Here is a 17,422-nt window from a genome sequence, read left to right as displayed (position 1 = left end):
TTTTTTTTTTTTGTAGAATAGCATCAAATAATCGTAAATTATTTTTACATTTGTTTATGATTATAAAATTATTATATATGAATTAATGATATTTATTAATGATATATATTATTATAAATTATTTTCTAAATTTTCAAAAATTATATATATATATATATTTTTTTAAATATGAGCCATATTGCCCAGCTCTGCACCAAAAGACCATTTCATATCACCGCAAGCCTAGAAAAGGACAAGACGCAATTAGCGTGCAAGTCAGGAAGAAAAAGCATCCCGAGAAGAGTAGCCTAACGCCGAGAAGTCAGAGGAGAGTGACGAGAGTAGGAAAGGGAGAGTGCGATTATGTGACGAGACAAGAGGGGTGAAGTGTGAAGTAATGAGGCCAGAATGAGGGTTGCAGCTGTGTTGTGTCCAGCCAAACACACACACACGCACGAAAAAGCCAGCCAGCCGTGGTGAGTGAAGAATGACAAATGACAAAGTGACAAATGTGTCATTGGGGAGCTGGTCGGCAAGAATCCAGCCTTGAGGAAACACAAATCCAACAACAAAACACTTTTTCGCTAAACTGAACTAGGAATTGTGCTGGACACCAACCAAGAGTGGCCTATAATAATAATAAAAAATAAAAAAATGTCCCCTTTCCTGTTTGTTTACTTTGGCAGACTCGTTATCATAAGGGCGAGTAATGGGCTGGTGTGTTTGCGGGTTGGGGTTGTCAGGGTCAAAAACACATATGAGGGGGGAGCCAGAAGCAAACAGAGAGAGACAGATAAAGAGAGGGAGGGAGGGGGAGAGAGATTTGAGATAAGAGCTTTGCCATCGGGGTTATTGCCTTTCTCACACTGTGTATCGACTCCATCAGGGGGGTGGGCTTTTCCACCCACAAACACACAGCCAGCAACTTTAGCGGCGGAATCGTACTTGGCTGTTTACAACGAAGGAAGTGGAAAGAAAAAAAAACAAACAAAGTGGAGTCGCAAGTATCAGAACCGGCCTTCTATCCCCAGTGGCTTTGCTGAACGGACAGCTTCCAAACACACAAGTGAAGGACACGCAGAGAGATGCTGCGACAAGCTGGGAGAAAAGTAGCCAGCGAGCAAAAAGGTATCGATCAAAAAGAAAAAGGATCACACGAGAGATTCCCGGGCTATCAGAGCTTGAGGGAACAATGGGGGAAGCAGGAGAAGTCAAGTCAAGGAGAACGGTGTGAGGAGCAAGAAGTAATCCTCCCACATGTGGCGTTTAATGGTTTAGCCCAGCAGTTTGGGGACACCGGCGGGATGGATCGATCCGATCCCTCCGACAGGAGAGGGAAACTTCACTTTTGTCTTTGAGAAAGAAAGAAGAGGAGGATGAGTCAATGAAAGAAGAAAACAGTGGATCCAAGTCAAGACACCTTCAGGAGTTTCAATGTAACAAATTCTTTCTAACATATATGTTGATTATCTCCGAGGAAATCAGTGAAAACTGCTTTCATTAACGAGCCGACGTGGCGCTTAATCACTTGTGCGGCAGATGGAAGTTCAGAGTATTTTGAAGGCACACTTAAACAGGAACAGAAATGCACAGCCATGAAGTATCGCTACCCGGGGGGATTTGTGCAACCCCCATGATCATTCATTTGCGCTGCCTTTTTATGTCCGCCACCTTTGCAAAGATGGATAACGTTTCCCAGCGTCTTATCCATCTCCCATCATTCACTTTTACCACCCCTTCATCCAGATTTTTTGTACCCCCCACCCCTACCTGGAGTAAATCACATCAGAGCAGGGGCAGTGCAGAAAAATTCTGCTGGAGGAGATTAGGCACGAGTACAGACAACTTGATTTAAATAAAGATCATCTTCTCCACAGGGTTCAATCCCCCAAATCGGACTTTACGGTGGTGGCAAGAGAGAGCTTGTATGTTTTTGTGAACCTAACCTAACCTTGGACCTGACAAAATCTATTCACTGTAGAAATGTAGAAATGCTTTCTGTGTGTGAATAAATCTTCACGTTGGCGATATTCAATACAATGTCCCATAAAATAAACGCCCAATTGTTTTTGCACAAATGAATCTATAATTATCATCCCTATTGAAACTAAATGTTTTGCGTGCCGGATGAAAGAATAGCAAAGAGCGTTCCATTATCTTGCCATAAAATCGCTAACGATCTAATCCGATGCTGACGAAACGTCATGCGGATGCTAAAAATACAAACTACCGAGAGCGAATGCAAAAATTACTTTTTAATTCTTGTTCCGAGTAAACCAAAGCTTTCGCTTTACTGCTTATTCCGAGATGTTCTATTTATTCTAATTTGTTTGTGTCAAATTATCTTTTTTTTTAATTAGCGAGTGATGGAATTTCTTTGAATGTCAAATATTCTGACTTTTAAAAAATATATTATAATGTTGAATATACGATATTATAAGATTATATAAATAATAATAAAATGAATTTTATATATTTATTAATATGATCAAAAAAATTAAAAAATAACATTTCTTTCAAATACTCAAAAAATTAAGTGACATTTTCTGCTTTGTATTGCTCCAAATGTTCCAAACAACAGCTGCATTTGTTCAGAGGCTTAAGAAATAAAATGAAAATATAAAGAATTCCAACGGGGGTGTTAAGGTTTTTTATAAGCACCGTATAAGCTCCGAGTGTTCTCCTCAAGCATTTGACCAGGGGTGTTAAGACTTTTCATAAGCACCGTATAAGAGGCGGAAGCTATGAGTGTTTTCGTCACGGCTCAGCGGGAGGAATGAACCACGGTAACAAGAAGTGGGAGTAAAGCGCAGGAAGAATGAAGCAAAAAAAAAAAACAGAGGAAGGAAAAAAGTGGACAGATCGCAGGCGAAGTGTTGTTTTGCTCGCCTGCCCGGCCTCCTCTGGCCCATGATTCATTGCAAATGAAATGTCACCCTGGCAGGCAGTAATGCAGGCCGGCCTGCTCGCCTGCAGCCTAATTGAATTTTACAGCCATATAAACAACGGTCAGTCGGCGAGCGAGAGAGAGAACGAGAGAGAAAGAGACCAAGAGAGAGAGTAGTAGTTATTGATGCCAGTGTTTATAGGTGAAGCTTTCTCATGTGCCATCAGTGAGTACGGGAAGAGCCTCAAGGGAAGCGTTGCACAAACGCCACGCCGAGCGCTACGTCTGTCGAGACGCACATGCGAGCGCAACCATCGAAAAACAATCAGTCGTAGGAACGCGGCAATCAGCGATGATTAAAGGAATAAGACGTGACTAGCCGAGTCCTTTACGCAGAAAACCGACGGTATAGGAAGAGTCGGCGGTGTCCCATCAGGCAGCCCCGAGGGCCGAGTCAATTTGTCCTATTCGGATAGAGGACATCACTGGCCTGGCAGGTTGGCACACTGAGAGACATCCACCATATCTATTTGCAATGATACCTGAGGAAATAAAATAAAATCTATATGAACTCACACGACCCATCCCATCATCCCATCGGGACATAAGGAAAATGCACCTGACCTCCGCCATTCATTCATTGCATGCATACCTCATAAAAAGCTACTTCAAAACCAAACAAGGCGCCCAATCTCTTAACTCCAACATCAACCTGCTTCCATTCTGTATTGTTATGCAAAAGGTCTCCTCTCTTATCTCCAGACTATTAAACATGTCCCTTTCTATCTTGCAGCGCTAAGCAGTAATCTGCCGTCCTTCTGTCCATCCATCTTTCCATCACGTAGTTCCCCGGCCGATCTCCCACTGTCTGCTTTACTATTGCTGCCACATAAACTTGCGTGAGATTTACGCAAGTGCTAAATGAGAATAATGACGGCATAGTGGGGGAGGAGCGATAAAAACCCGGCTTGCATTTGAATGTGACTTCACCGGAACTATCAGCGTGACTATCACATTGAAAACGCACGTGTTTGCGTGCGCTTATGTGGCGCTTCCCGCTGACTCTGACCTTCGGCTCCTGGCAGGCAGCCCTGTTTTTCTCTTCCCAACCCTTGACTTCCTCCCCTAAATCCCTGCGTGTCATCCTTCCCTCGAGTCATCCATCATTCCCGGCCAGACTCCCTTCTTCTGTCTGTCCTCTATTTAATCCAGCGGTTCTTCTCTTTGTCTAACTGGATGATACTTGCACTCCTTAATCACAGACAGGGGCTTCATAAATACGTCATCCATCACAGTCGGCCGGGCCCGCTAACACCAAACAAATTGATCGGCGGTGGATGTCATGTGGCTGAATTCTCAGTGCAAAAAAACAAAAAAAACAAATACAATCTATAACAATTAAATGAGAATCATATGAGTTATAATTTGATATTTTAAACACTAAGGACATGCAAGCAAACCGCATAAAGAAGAAAATCATTCTTTACAGTTTGCACTTTCTTGTCGGGCCTAAGCAAGACATCCAGTAATTTCTCGTAGACGACGAGGTGTACATTTGCACAAGCTGTTGTCGAGCAAAAATACACACAAACTAGCATATGTGTGCTTTAAAGACTGAAACTCTCCAAATACACAAAGTCTCACGCAAAAATAATAAACATTTCCAATCTGTGTCTGCTTTGAATACGCTTTACTGATGTGCTTAAGGTGCTAATAAGTCTGTCCATCCAAAGGGATTATGGGATGTTTCATCGGCTCGATGTTTGCAAAGCTCATCGTGATTGTACATCACAACAAATACATGTCTGAGCTGAGGCGGAAGAAACAGATGGATGGGTAATGGCCAAGTAATGCACATGAGCCCCGGTTTCATCACACATCCTGAACGGTGTGCGCTTTGATACGGATCCATGAATTTCAAAATGCATATGTGGAACACATATTTGCTTGCATATATGAATCATTGAGGGCAGGTGTCCCTGGAAATGTCATTGGTGTACAGTAGCGTGGATGGAATGTGTTTGAAGGAGAGTACGACAAATGATAACAAAATGAGGGAGGCCGGCTTGGAGAGGCGAGCTGGCACAGGCTTGCGTGCTGCAGCCAGAGGGACAAGACAAGCATGCCGTCCTCATGACAGGCGCCCTCAGCCAAACTGGGAGTACAGAGACAGCCGGCACACGCAAAGGCACGCACGCTACAAATCGCAAAGGTAAATACAGAGTTTGTGTTTAGCCTCAAATGGACACAGAGAGGATTTATTCTCTTGTGAGTTTAGAATAAGCAGAGGTTCAGCACCAGCTGACAAAGTGAATATTGTTTTTATTATTTTTATTTATTTTTTATGATTTTTTAGCCACACCTTTAGCCTCAGATTTATTTGAATGCTTCAAACAAATTCATATTGAAAAGAAATGTCTGATTCGGATACATTTACAATTTTATTTGAATGCTTCAAATAAATTAATACTGAAAAGAAATGTCTGATTCTGATACATTTACAATTTCATTTCAATCCAACAAATAAAATCAAAAAATAATTGCGCCATTTTTTTCCCCCAGCATGACCGGCTTTCCTTAATAAGTGTGTTTGTTCGTCGACGGCCGGTCACCATCTTTTTCATTTTCTCTACTGTTCTGGAGGAAGAAGTACATTTCTCCAAGGTTAAGTGGGGGCAGATAGCTCTATACACAGATCCCACATCAATTTTGAACAGATGGAAAGTTATTAGTGAAGGTTGAATGGGGGGGGGGGGGAGTGATTGTGGGACAGCAGGCCAATTGCTACACCCTGGCCTTTCACCTAAAATGGATCTTTTTTTTTTTAACCAATTGCAAACTGAAGGGAATGTGTGGATTACTCATCCTTAACTCAAATAATTACCGAAACTCAAACAGAACCAAACGCTTGCAATTTTATTCCTTTAATGTCGGCCAACCTTTCTATCAAACCCTATATTTCCCTTCCGCTTCAATATTTTACAAAGCTAGCTGAGAGAAATGAAGACGTCATATCATGCGAGGATGTAAAGTGATTAAAGCCGCAGAGCTAAGATGCCGGCCGTATTTAATGCATGAGTTTGACGCCGAGTGCTCTCATTTGCATGTCGGCCCCGTCGTGTTACCGCTGTCCTCCCGTCTCTCCCCTCCTCCAAGTTTGTTTCCGATAACTTCTCCACGTTGACCTTTCTTTTAACTTTTCAATTTAAGTGGCGTGAAGCTTCTAATTCCTCTCATCTCATTTGATTGTTGGGCTTCCTTTCCACTTTTAGCTCCCTGCCGCCGCCTCCTCCTCTTCCCTCTTTCCGCACCGGCATTGTGTATGCATTTGAATTTGTCCGCCGCTTTTACAACTCATATATTATGCATTCAGCTCTCTTGCAAAAGCGACTAACAAACAACACAAGCACAAGAATTCCCTGACAGCGTTGTTGTCTCTCCAACGTTCATCTCATCCACTCTCATAATGACCTCTTTGTCTCTCGCTTCCATTCTTTCCTCACCAAAAAAAAAAAAAACGCTTCCGTGTAAATAAAGGCGGGAGACGAATCAACGGTGACAACTTGACCTCCACCCGGCTCACATATTTCCCAAATATTTCATGTGACAATTGGTCTCCAATTACCCGAGAGTGACTGAGAGTTTGTCTTGCCACATGTTGCACGGTAGGCTAGCCAAACAAATATATCAGATGCCCTTCCCAAAAGAGCAAAAGATATTTCTCCCCCCCACCTCCCCAGGAGACCGTGAATTATTTAAAGTGAGGGCAGGTGGGAGAGATGACTAACAGAAGTCGGGGACGCTACTAGGGAAGAGATGGATGGAGGGAAGCAGGAGGACCAGATGGGCAAAGCGGGCACCGAGCCAAGGAGATCTGGTATATAGAGAAAGGGTGAAAAATGTGCTGGGTGGGAGCCTCATGCAGATTTTTGGATTCACGAGGGGAATTATTAATGGATTTTAAATCACTGTTAAAATCTGCGTACAATGAAGATTCCTTCATTTGCCATCTTCATTGTTATATAATCCCGAGTTTACTTAAGAGAGCGTGACAAAATCAAGACAGAACTTGGAAAGTAACAATTGAGAACACACAAGGACCTTCTCGTTCGTGACCTAGAACAAGATGAGTAAGAGAGAGTTGACGAGGTCATGACGGAGAGGGAAGATAAGTGGAACAAAGAGTACAACTTGAGAACGATGATTGCGCGCTGGTGCGGAATCTTAATCACATCCACACATGAGTTCCCCTCATACACAAACAGAGCCAAATAAATCTTCAGCAGATTTCAGCCGGTTAACCTGCCTCTCCACCCACCTCACCCTGCCACATGGTCCCAACAGGGGGGGGCGGGGGGTTTGGAGCAGTAATAACAGCTTGATGGATAGCCGCACTGAAAAAGTAGGAAAATCAAGTCAGAGTGGAGGAAAAAGCCAAAAGACGGCACGGCGCCTTGAAATCAAACATCCCGGGTGATGCAGTTAACTTGGGACCAAAATTAAGCAGCGGTGTGAGTGCATGTAAAATAGGTCAATGATGAAGTGAAGTGGGTGTTACCAAAAAAAAAAAAAAAACGACAGGGAGGAACAGCAAGGTGGTGAAGGTGCCAGGAGCATGATTGTTGAGCAGCAAACAACAGATAATAAGTGAATGTGCTGAAGGCATGCTCTGCACTCCACAGTAATTACATAGCAAAGAACAGGCGGCCTTAATTAGAAAAAGGAAGAAACTTGAGAGTGTGACAGAAACACATGAATAGAGCACACAGCGTTTGCGAGGTGAATTATTACATAATTTATCTGGCCTCAGACTGCAGCGGCTGCTGGCGGTTCATCATTTCATAATGAGACTGGAGAACATGTGTGCAGCCATCAGTCGGAGAGATATGATAAAGGGAGAACACGCAAGGGCTTGCTGACAGCAAGTAAAACAAAGAATAGCTCAAATTCATTTTTGTTTTCTCTTTGACATCTTCACATATAGAAGAAGCTGAGCGGGTAAATATGCATAGCCTCTATTTATTCATATATTCATTTATAGTCATCCAATTTGAAGTGATTTTTTTATTTACATTTTTTAATTTTAATTTGTTTTATTTTATTTTTTTTAATTATACTCGTTATTTTATATATATTTTTTATTATTTTATTCAAATTTTAACGCAGCATATATTTCCTACAATTAGACACTCGTTGAAGCAGGAAGGTTAAAATCGAGAGCTTAAAAGTTGGAATTTTTCTCCAGAGATTCCAGTCCAAAGCCTCTCGAACCAGTCGAGTTCATATTTAATAATCACATCTGCAGTAGCATAAAAAAAATATCCAACGAGTGATGTAACAAACTGCAGCAATCCAATAGTGGCGAGGACTAGCATGACTAGCATCGCATATGCTAACAATGCACAACACAGCTCACGGCATTATCAGTAGCTACTCACAAGCTATTCAATAATATCGATCTGGGTTGAGACACTTTAGTGCATTTGCGCTTGCTTCGTTACACATTCGAATAAGACGTGTCGAGACTTTTGCGGGGATGTAAAAAAGTCAGGTGACAGGGATTGACCTAAACGATATCCAGAACTCTTTTTGTTAATGTGCTTTTAGTTTGTTTGCTGATTGTCAGCCCAATTCTTCATCTTAGGACAAATCAATAGATCTTGCGCAATGGGATTTGTCTGCATATTCATAGCAGAAATGAAACTAATGATCTTGTGTCAGATTACTCAAAAAGGTCTTCACATTAATATAGATTGATGATTGTTAGATGTTTGGAGAATAACAAGTGCAATTAGATTTTGGTATCTTTAGAGATTTGAAGGTTATTACAATTTGTGCTCTTACTGATGATGCAACAACTATTTCTACAAATATTTTTGCTGCACTTCAGGCTCTGACTGACGAGGAGTTTAAAAATGCACTTCAAGTTTCCATGACAACAAAATGAATAAAAACAGGTTCAGCTCTTTCTTTTGTTCTGACTTGTGAAACCAGAAACATTTTGGATCCTGGTACGGATATGCCTCTGCATTTTGGATCCATATCCGCTTAAAATAGTTTGATGAAAAGGGATACATTGGACTGTTAGCGCTTGTTAAGTAGCACCTGCTCAGTGACTACAATACCCATGATGCATTGCAAAACAAAGCAAGATGAGCTGCGAAGTCGCCTATGAGCAACGTCTCGTCGGAGTCGTTTTACGTCAACGTATCGCCCGACCTACACGATGCGTGCGTGTGTGTGTGCGTCATTTTGGGTGGATGCAAAAGGCAGAAGTGAAGCTGTGGTTTTCAACAAAATGAGGCCGCAGTACATTGGTCACCATGTTCACACACACAAACACAAGCACATTCCGCATCTTGTGAGATGTGCAACAATAGCTTTGGGGGTGTTTTTTCATCTTTGTTTTTTTGGGAAGTCGCTATGACTACAGCTTTTTTTTAATAATTCTGTTTTTAGTAAGATTTTAACATGATCCTTTTGTTATAAGGATGTTTTTCAATATTGATCTTATAGTCTGAAATTAAATGAGTATCTAACACATCAAATGGGATTTCCCCACCCAAAAAAAAAAAATCTGTGCTATCCTCTCGTTCCCAAGAGACACTGTCCATTCTCACGTCTATGTGTAATTATGTGATTTTATTGTTATTCTGCGTCACCAACAGTGTGTGCATGTGTCAAAGCTGGAGCATGGAAATATATCCTATAGCAATAATATACTTTTATGATAATAAAAGATTTTTCTTTTACGGAGGAAACCCAGCTTTATTCGCGTCTATTACCGAGCCGTCAAATTTCCCATCCTTTGAAAATAATCACAACTACTACTTTCATGGAAAATCAGCACTATTGTATTCAAGAGGATGTCTTTGTTCTGCTGTTGTTTCTTTCGTCTTTCTCACATCGTTGTCATGTAAAAGAACATTTTGACATCAAGAGACTCTTTGGTATCTTTGATGCAAATGGTTCGCAGTTAGCTATTTTTTTTTTTTTGTATGTGTGTGTGTCCCGACTCATTTGATCAAAGATTAGACATTGTTTGTGCTTTCCTACCTTCACAGCTGCTGTGTCCCTCCTCGTAACCCGCGCTGCAGGTGCATTTCCCAATAGGGACCAGCCATTCCCCTTCGGCGCTGCAATGCATCCTGGGTGGGCTGTCGGCGTCCACCTCGGAGTTGTTGACGCAGCTACCGCGCACTTCCACCAGCGTGGAAAAAGCCGCCTCGGCTACCGTGTCGGGAAAGATGGCCAGGTTCTGGACGGTGGCGAGGCAGCGCTTGTAATACACGCGCACCGCCACTAGGGCGACGCAGGCCCCGACGTCCTGGAACGCCAGGTGGAAGCCTCTCCGGTTGAGATGACCAATTTCCCGCACCTCAGTGTTCAGCTTCATCTTCCTTTCGCCCAAATCACCTTGTGTGAAACTCTCGTCGGCAGCGATGGTGTCGATCTTTGTGTAGCGGTCCTCTCGGGTCACGCCGCCGAGATCCCGATCCGATTCGACGTATAGGAGGTTGAAGGTCTCCTTGCAAGTGCCCGCCACGCCGGGAATACTGTTGCAGTCACGAAGCGTGAACTGAAGCTCCACAAAGATGCGTTGGCCGCCTCGACGTGCCACCCAGCCCGTCTGCAGCCAGTTGTTCTGTTGGCTCGGCTCCATCACGTTGCACACCTGGTAGGTCCGGATGGGCTTGTACTTTTCATCTACACCGCTTATCTCCTCCCACTACAAAAGAAAAGATAAAGAATCAAGATTGAATGTAGGTTCAGCCCAACCCTTATAAAAGTTCTTTTCAAAGCAGGCATTTAAAAATGGCTCGTTAGTGCTGTTCTTATCCCAAACAACACCACTGCCATGGTGACAAAAGGGGGCGAGCGATTGATGCATCAATTGATTCTTTTATTGAGCGGCCAATCTGACAGGCAGCACGACAAGTGGATGCAATCTCGTCAAACTGTTGTTTGTTCTCCGCTCTCGTTTGCTCGCACGCACGCTGACCTGCCAACAAACTGTTTTCTACCAGATTCAAAGTGCAAATCAGCGGACGAGTGGATGAGAAACCTCATCGGATTCCAGAATATAAACCGTTAAGGACCTTGTTGGTTTATATACGAGAATAAAGTGCTGCATATATCCATTTAATAAGGATTGATTTTTATTTTGTTACACCAATGTTATGCTTTGCTAGCATAAGCGCTAATCCGATAACGTGTGAACCACAGCGTGCACAAATGGAAACATTGTTAGGCTTCATCTGATATTCTCCATGCCCTCTTGATAAATGATTTTGTTAATAACCAGGAATTGTGATCAGCTAGATATTAAGCAGGGCCAGCTGTGTGACCAAAACTAAATGTCGACAAAAATAATTAAAGGAAACAAAAAGATGCCAACTCACCCCATTGGGGGGATACGAGGTCCAGCCCAGCTCTGCCTGAGTCTCTTTAGAATTCAGCAGCACCACTGCAGGAAGAAAACACGTTGATTAGATGAATATGTTTGTTGATGGTGCGTGACAACTACAAAAAAAACACACATTCTGCTCCCAACTTTTTAAAACTGTAATCATGAAAGTGCATTATGACAAGCTACATCTGGTATAATGAAATAAGGATCATTGACTCCGAAGCAGGCTTGTCAAAACATGGAGCCTATTGTGTTATTTTATTGTTACCTTTTAATAGTGTCTCTTGAAGACCTTGTCATCATTATTCTGTGCCCAATAAAATTAAGTTTCAGAAGCCAGAAGAATAACAATAAAAAAAAATCCCACATTTCAGCACCATGGACGGCTCACAAGATAGTAGAATGGGAAGCAGCAGGCCTCTCATCAGAATTAGTTGTGATGAAAATGTACAAAAATAATGAAAGAAATCTAACGTTTCAGCACCATGGAGAGCTCACAAGAATCTGAATCACTCAGTTAGGATGAAAATGTATTCGAATAATGAAAGTTTGACATCCTCTTAGAGGAGACTCAAGAAAAACAACAACAAAAAATATTTCAGCACCATGGATAGATCACAAGACAGTAGAATGGGAAGCAGCGAGCTACTCATCAGAATTATTCAAATAATGAAAGTTTGACATTCTCTTCGAGGAGAGCCACAGGAAAATCAAAAATCGAACCCTTTTCCAGCACCACGGACAGCTCACAAGACAGTAGAATGGGAAGCAGCGGGCTACTCATCAAAATGACTCAGTTCTGATGAAAATGTACAAAAGTAATCAAAGACTGACACCCAAAATTTGAACAGCCACCAGAACAATGAGAAGTCTCTTAAAATGTGTTAATTCATTTTTATGACATGATGTTTTATTACAGCCAGCATGTTGTCATCTCAAATTGGAGCAGAAACGATTGAGGTTTGTTGCTCATACGCCAATGAGGTCATGACAATAAATATTTTAAAAGCTGTAACCCTTTTTTTAAATCCCTTCTTTTGCTTTCCAACCTATGCTACACACTGTAATACTTTCAATCGTGACAGAAAAAAAAAAGGCTCACTTTATAGGGACAGCAATTTACTTTTATGAGGACAAATTGCTTGGAGGCCATTAGGAGAAGAGTTTTGTACTTTTTTAACTTTGCCCCTACAGCCAACCACAGTGCTTTGGCTGAAATGCAGAAAGTGAAGCCTTGACGTGCCATGAGAGATCATTTACTAAACACTTAACTTTATTGTTTTTGGGTTAACACCAGCGGCTACCCAAAGCATGCTTCTGTGCTTAGCAGATAACATGGAGGCTTTTGGAGAAGATTAGAGCGTCAGAGGGCAAGGTTGCAGGAGAACTGCTGAGGGAAGGCTGAGGCCAGACACTTGGAGAGGAACTAATCAGCAAAGGGGAAGAAAAAAAAAAAAGGAATGAAATGGAGGAAAGCTGGCAAACAGAGATGAGGGAAGGGAGGGCGGCTGAGCACCAGCGCAAATGAATGAACACCTTGGTTAAACGCCAAGGGATAAATGTTCCTTAGTGAGACGTCATGTCAGCGACTCCGAGGAAATAGTTGGCGCTATGATCACACAATGAATACAGAAGTCGTGTAATCACAGCCTAGTTAGAGACACTAATGGCTCTTTGGGGGAAAACATCGAACAAAGACTAGAGACAGTCGTCAAAAAAAAAAAAAGAGGGAGAATGGGAAACCGAAACAGGACTCACTTAGGGAGCACAGGACACTATTAGCTATGACACAATAAGCCATGACTAATTCAAAGGTTGTTTCATAAATAATTGCTCATCATTATCAGGGATGATTTGGATATGAAAGGCATTCATGTTTTGGTCTTTCAGCCTCTGAATGCAAAAAAAATCCCCCAAAAAATGGAGACTAATTAGAAAAAGAGATTATTAGGTGTGTTTATCTGGAGCATAGATGTCAAATACGTGGCGCGGGGGCCAGATACGGCCCGCCAAATCCTTTTATGTGGCCTGCGAATACGAATTGTGCATCGACTAAAATTACAAATTGGCTTCACTTGTAAAAAAATGGAAAAATTGCTGGGATTTTTTAGTTGTAGTCATTTTTTACTAGTCTCTGATTTCAAAACTATTCATCCCCTGATCTAGAGTTAAAAAATATAGAGCTTTAATTACAACATGGACTTGAGCAGAAGTAATTTCAGAGTAATGCAGACAGAGAAAAAAAAACCTTTGTTTTATATATATATCATAAAATCTTGCCATAGCGCTCAGGCCTACCTTGAATCCAACTTTACATTGCAGATGCACTAAAACAATATATCCCATGAGGACATGCCGCTACGGCGTAAGACTGCTCACAACCCTCGGGACCTTCCGGGATACGGTGACTTCAACATCAGCTAAAAAGTTACTGGATGTTTGTGTCAGCAGTTTGCAGTGCAGTTATCATTGTACAAGGTGAGGTCTGCGTATGTATTATTTGTCTTCTGGATGGTATTCTCGAGAGGATTTAGCAGCAAACGAAACGTTAAACACTTTATTACGTCGAAACAAGCAAAAAGGAAAACACTCCAAAAAGCACGTCATGCTAAAAGGCTTTTTGTTTTCCAAAATTACACAAAGCTTAAAAAAATAATAATATGATCGTGAATGTTTCATTCAAATGAGTAAAAGCAGTTAAGTAACACTGACAAGTTAAATTGAGACGTAGCCGACAGCAAAGTGCTTAAATAAATCAAAGCTCGCCTTCTTTTTATGTGACAAAAGCTTCCTTTCTGTTCAGTTGAAGGCGGCTTTGTCTCAAGGGGGTGATTTCAAAGACTAAAGGGCCCCTTACTTTCACTTTTTTACCAACATAAAGAGGCTACTTTTTTTTTTTACCTCACATTTATCCACAGAGACCGATAGCTCTGTCTCTCTCTCTCAGTAACACAATGATGCACATGCTAACAAAGGCAGACGGCTTTAATCCATCTCCCTGAAAGGGGCTCATTTTTATAATTCGTCTCTGTAATATTCTATAGTTTCATGGTGGGATTAGCGCCCGGCATTGGCTGTCCTCTCCGTGACCCACAGGCTACTTATCAGTCAGTCGACACTGAGCCAACTGCAGAGCTCAGAAAAGCTGAGAAGAGAGCACCGAGACCTGGATAAGCACAGTCCGCTGATGCTTACTTGGGCCAGCTATTGTCCAGGTATTATCCTTCCCCTACAAGAGAAAAGTGGAAGAGGGCATGGAGACTTTGAAGAGACTGCATATAATATGGGAGAAGGAAGCCGAATAATGAATAGTGTGTGATAACCCTCACTCCACATTTTGTTGAAACATATCCCCTATGATAATAATAATAATAATAATAATAATAATATCAACCACCTCATTAAAACCCCTATAAAACAAAAATAAATCCATCCAGCTAATCAAAATATTGAAAGAAAATAAAATTCAAATCGTTGTCACCGCTCTCAAATACCACTACTGCGCCCATCCACAATAAAATGAGTCTCAAAACCTGGTAAAAAAAAAAAAAAGCCATTTTAAAAACATGCATCACACATACAAGATGAATAATTGAGCCATTTTCAGCAGGATACTGTTGATGCCGGAGGACACTACTTATTCACTTGCCTCCTAAATATTGAAGACAAATCAGCCTTGAGCTTGCTGTGAATTTACCGTCTTTCTACAGAAGCCGGCTGGGAACACGGGACACGCGAAATCTCACCACTTCACATGAGAAATGATCTAGCTGTTTACTACACCGCCCCACTGCTTAAAAACACGGGAGGGGGAGATAAGATGGAAGTGAACAAAAGCAATACAGTAATACAGTAATGCCGTAGAACAGATAAAAAGGATAAATGGATGAGGATATGAAGTGTCACATAAAAACACAAACGGGCACATAAAAGATAAATGCTCGGTATAAATGGACACAGGCGCAAATCGAGAGCGTGCGCACGCATACACACGTAGAAAAGTCGTAGATAAATGGTGACAAGAAAAGCCACTTTGTCACGGATACACACACGCACGCACAGCAGGACCATAATAGCAGCTGTAACAGCAGAACACATTAACTTCAAACTGGGCTCTCCCGTTAAAAGAGTCATTAAACTTTCAACTTGTGTAATGTGACATACTGTAAAGAGACTGGGGTTGTCCTCTCTCTGAAGTCCGGCATGCAATTAACTTCGAGATGAATGGTCGCTTCCACGCTCGGCGCATGTGTCTCTTTATCTATATAATGCGTGACGCAAAATATAATACGGAGGTGAACAATGTGTCCTTTCATTTCTATTATGTTTACAATAGTGTGAACGAGTCAATGAGCAATTACCGACAATTATGTAGCTTGTTAATTGTGGTTGAGCGACATAAGATACTCTTCATTTTAAATTATTTTGAAAATCTCCAAAAAATGATGCAAGGGAATAACATTGCGTTAAAACCAAATGAGCAAATATAACTTCTACTCTCATATCATATCAGGGAATGTGCTTAAGTGCCTTTTAGCGCTTGCTGAGTCAGCGGAAAAAAAATGCTAGCCATAAATTCAGCTTGAGGTTCAATGGATGTGAAATGTTATTTGTCTAATTTTATATATATTTTTTTTTTGACACTGACTATTTTTTGGGCCAGCAAAACCTCGTCCAAGTGCCGAGTAGAAACATGCCTGAAGAGACAGGCAAGCATTCACATAGGCACTAACATCTACAGGCAATTTAGTCTCTAATTAACCCAATTAGTGTGTTTTAGTGCACGGGAGGAAGCGGCAGCAGCCGGAGAGAACCGAGCACAGGCCTAGGGGGAGAACATGAAAACTCAGCAGCAGGTTAGATGGAGGAACTTGCTTGCTTGGCGGCGCTAATCTAACTGCCTTGATTTTTACATGTCAAAATACACCAAATATTTTTTTTTTCTCATCCTCCAGATAATCTGGTCATGACATTCTATTATTTCGTAACGTATGTGCGCAGGTTGCCGGGGAAGGAAATGAGTCATTGAGTGATTAAGAGTATGGTGTGGAAGGAGGCAAGTAGGAGTGAAGCGAAATATGAGTCAAACCATCATCATGTGTGACATTACGCAAGACGTCACATCTCGTGAAAACTTCGAGGCATCGAAAAAATTGACACCAGTGGCGGAATCAGTCATGCCGATGCAAGAAAGTGTCAATTGGATCGCTGCTCATAAGGCTATTTGATTTTTTTGCCAATATAAAGTGAGAATCGTGTGTTTCCCGTGACTCAACGGAACAGAATGGTGACGCTATCCAGGTTATTGGAAAAGCAGGGAGTACATGGGAAACAATTTAGTACAGTGCTTAGTAGTGCCCGGGGAAAAAAATATATATATATTCCTTCAGTTGATGTCAAGCTCATATGACCAAGTACTCAAATATGACAAAGAGCGAATACTGACTATGATTTAGCTCTCCATTTTAAGTGGAGAGTTCATGGACGAGCTACCAACACTGTCACAGACCATTTACGCAGATTTCTATTCCCGCAGCAGTGAATCAACACAGATGGATGACACAAAATATATATTCAGCTATGAAAGAATATGCCTGAGAAATCTTTTGGAGCCTATTCAAATAGATAAAAGTAAAAGAAACCACAAGGGGCTCTTTAATATTTGCATAAAGGCATTTTAATGTGACACAAATATTGACCTCCAAAATAATATTTTTTTATTGAGTGAGCAAATTAAAGTAAACATTTCAAACTGGATTTGCTATTTATTTTGTTTGCTAGTGTGGGAAATAAAATGAAGCTTCATATTTGCTTCGTGAAGCAATTGTGGGATTGTTTGACTCGCAGTCCCAAATAGATTACAGTAAGGTGGCCTTTACTCCACAACCTTTACGAGGAAGTGTTAAATAAAACAACTTCCTCCCAATGCGCTGGACTTTCAGCCGAGCCTGCCTTCCGGCCCGCACAGGTAGCAAACTGCATTATTTAACAAGACACTCATTCAAGCTACTATCTTGACAGGAGCCTGCTGAGACCCAAAGACAACATAGTGACAGATGCATCATCATCTCACGTTATCATTTACAACACCTTCATCCACTTCCTCCTCGCGCCTTCATTTATCGCACACTGGCCTCCTATACAAT

The 17,422-nt window shown here is 41.5% G+C and overlaps 1 protein-coding gene across 4 annotated transcripts in view; it reads right to left on the bottom strand.

Moving 5' to 3' along the window:
• epha10 (EPH receptor A10) overlaps positions 1-17,422 on the bottom strand; it is a 156,119-nt gene that overhangs the window by 47,105 nt on the left and 91,592 nt on the right. For 3 of the 4 annotated variants that reach the window (XM_085900234.1, XM_085900233.1, XM_085900232.1), the window contains 2 exons: positions 11,269-11,333; positions 9,923-10,595 (listed from right to left, as the gene is read on the bottom strand). In XM_085900234.1, the coding sequence (XP_085756360.1) occupies positions 9,923-10,529 (607 nt within the window). In that variant the 5' untranslated portion in view covers positions 10,530-10,595; positions 11,269-11,333. Of the gene's footprint in view, positions 1-9,922; positions 10,596-11,268; positions 11,334-13,574; positions 13,811-17,422 lie in introns of those variants that run through there. The other variant, XM_085900235.1, reaches the window with a different exon arrangement.

The sequence above is a fragment of the Syngnathus leptorhynchus genome, chromosome 20 (genome assembly GCF_054491065.1).
Source record: "Syngnathus leptorhynchus isolate UIUO chromosome 20, UIUO_Slep, whole genome shotgun sequence".
In the NCBI taxonomy this organism is placed as follows: domain Eukaryota; kingdom Metazoa; phylum Chordata; class Actinopteri; order Syngnathiformes; family Syngnathidae; genus Syngnathus; species Syngnathus leptorhynchus.
The sequence above is the reverse complement of the archived record's forward strand: the minus strand, read 5'-3'. Positions and strand labels throughout refer to the sequence as shown.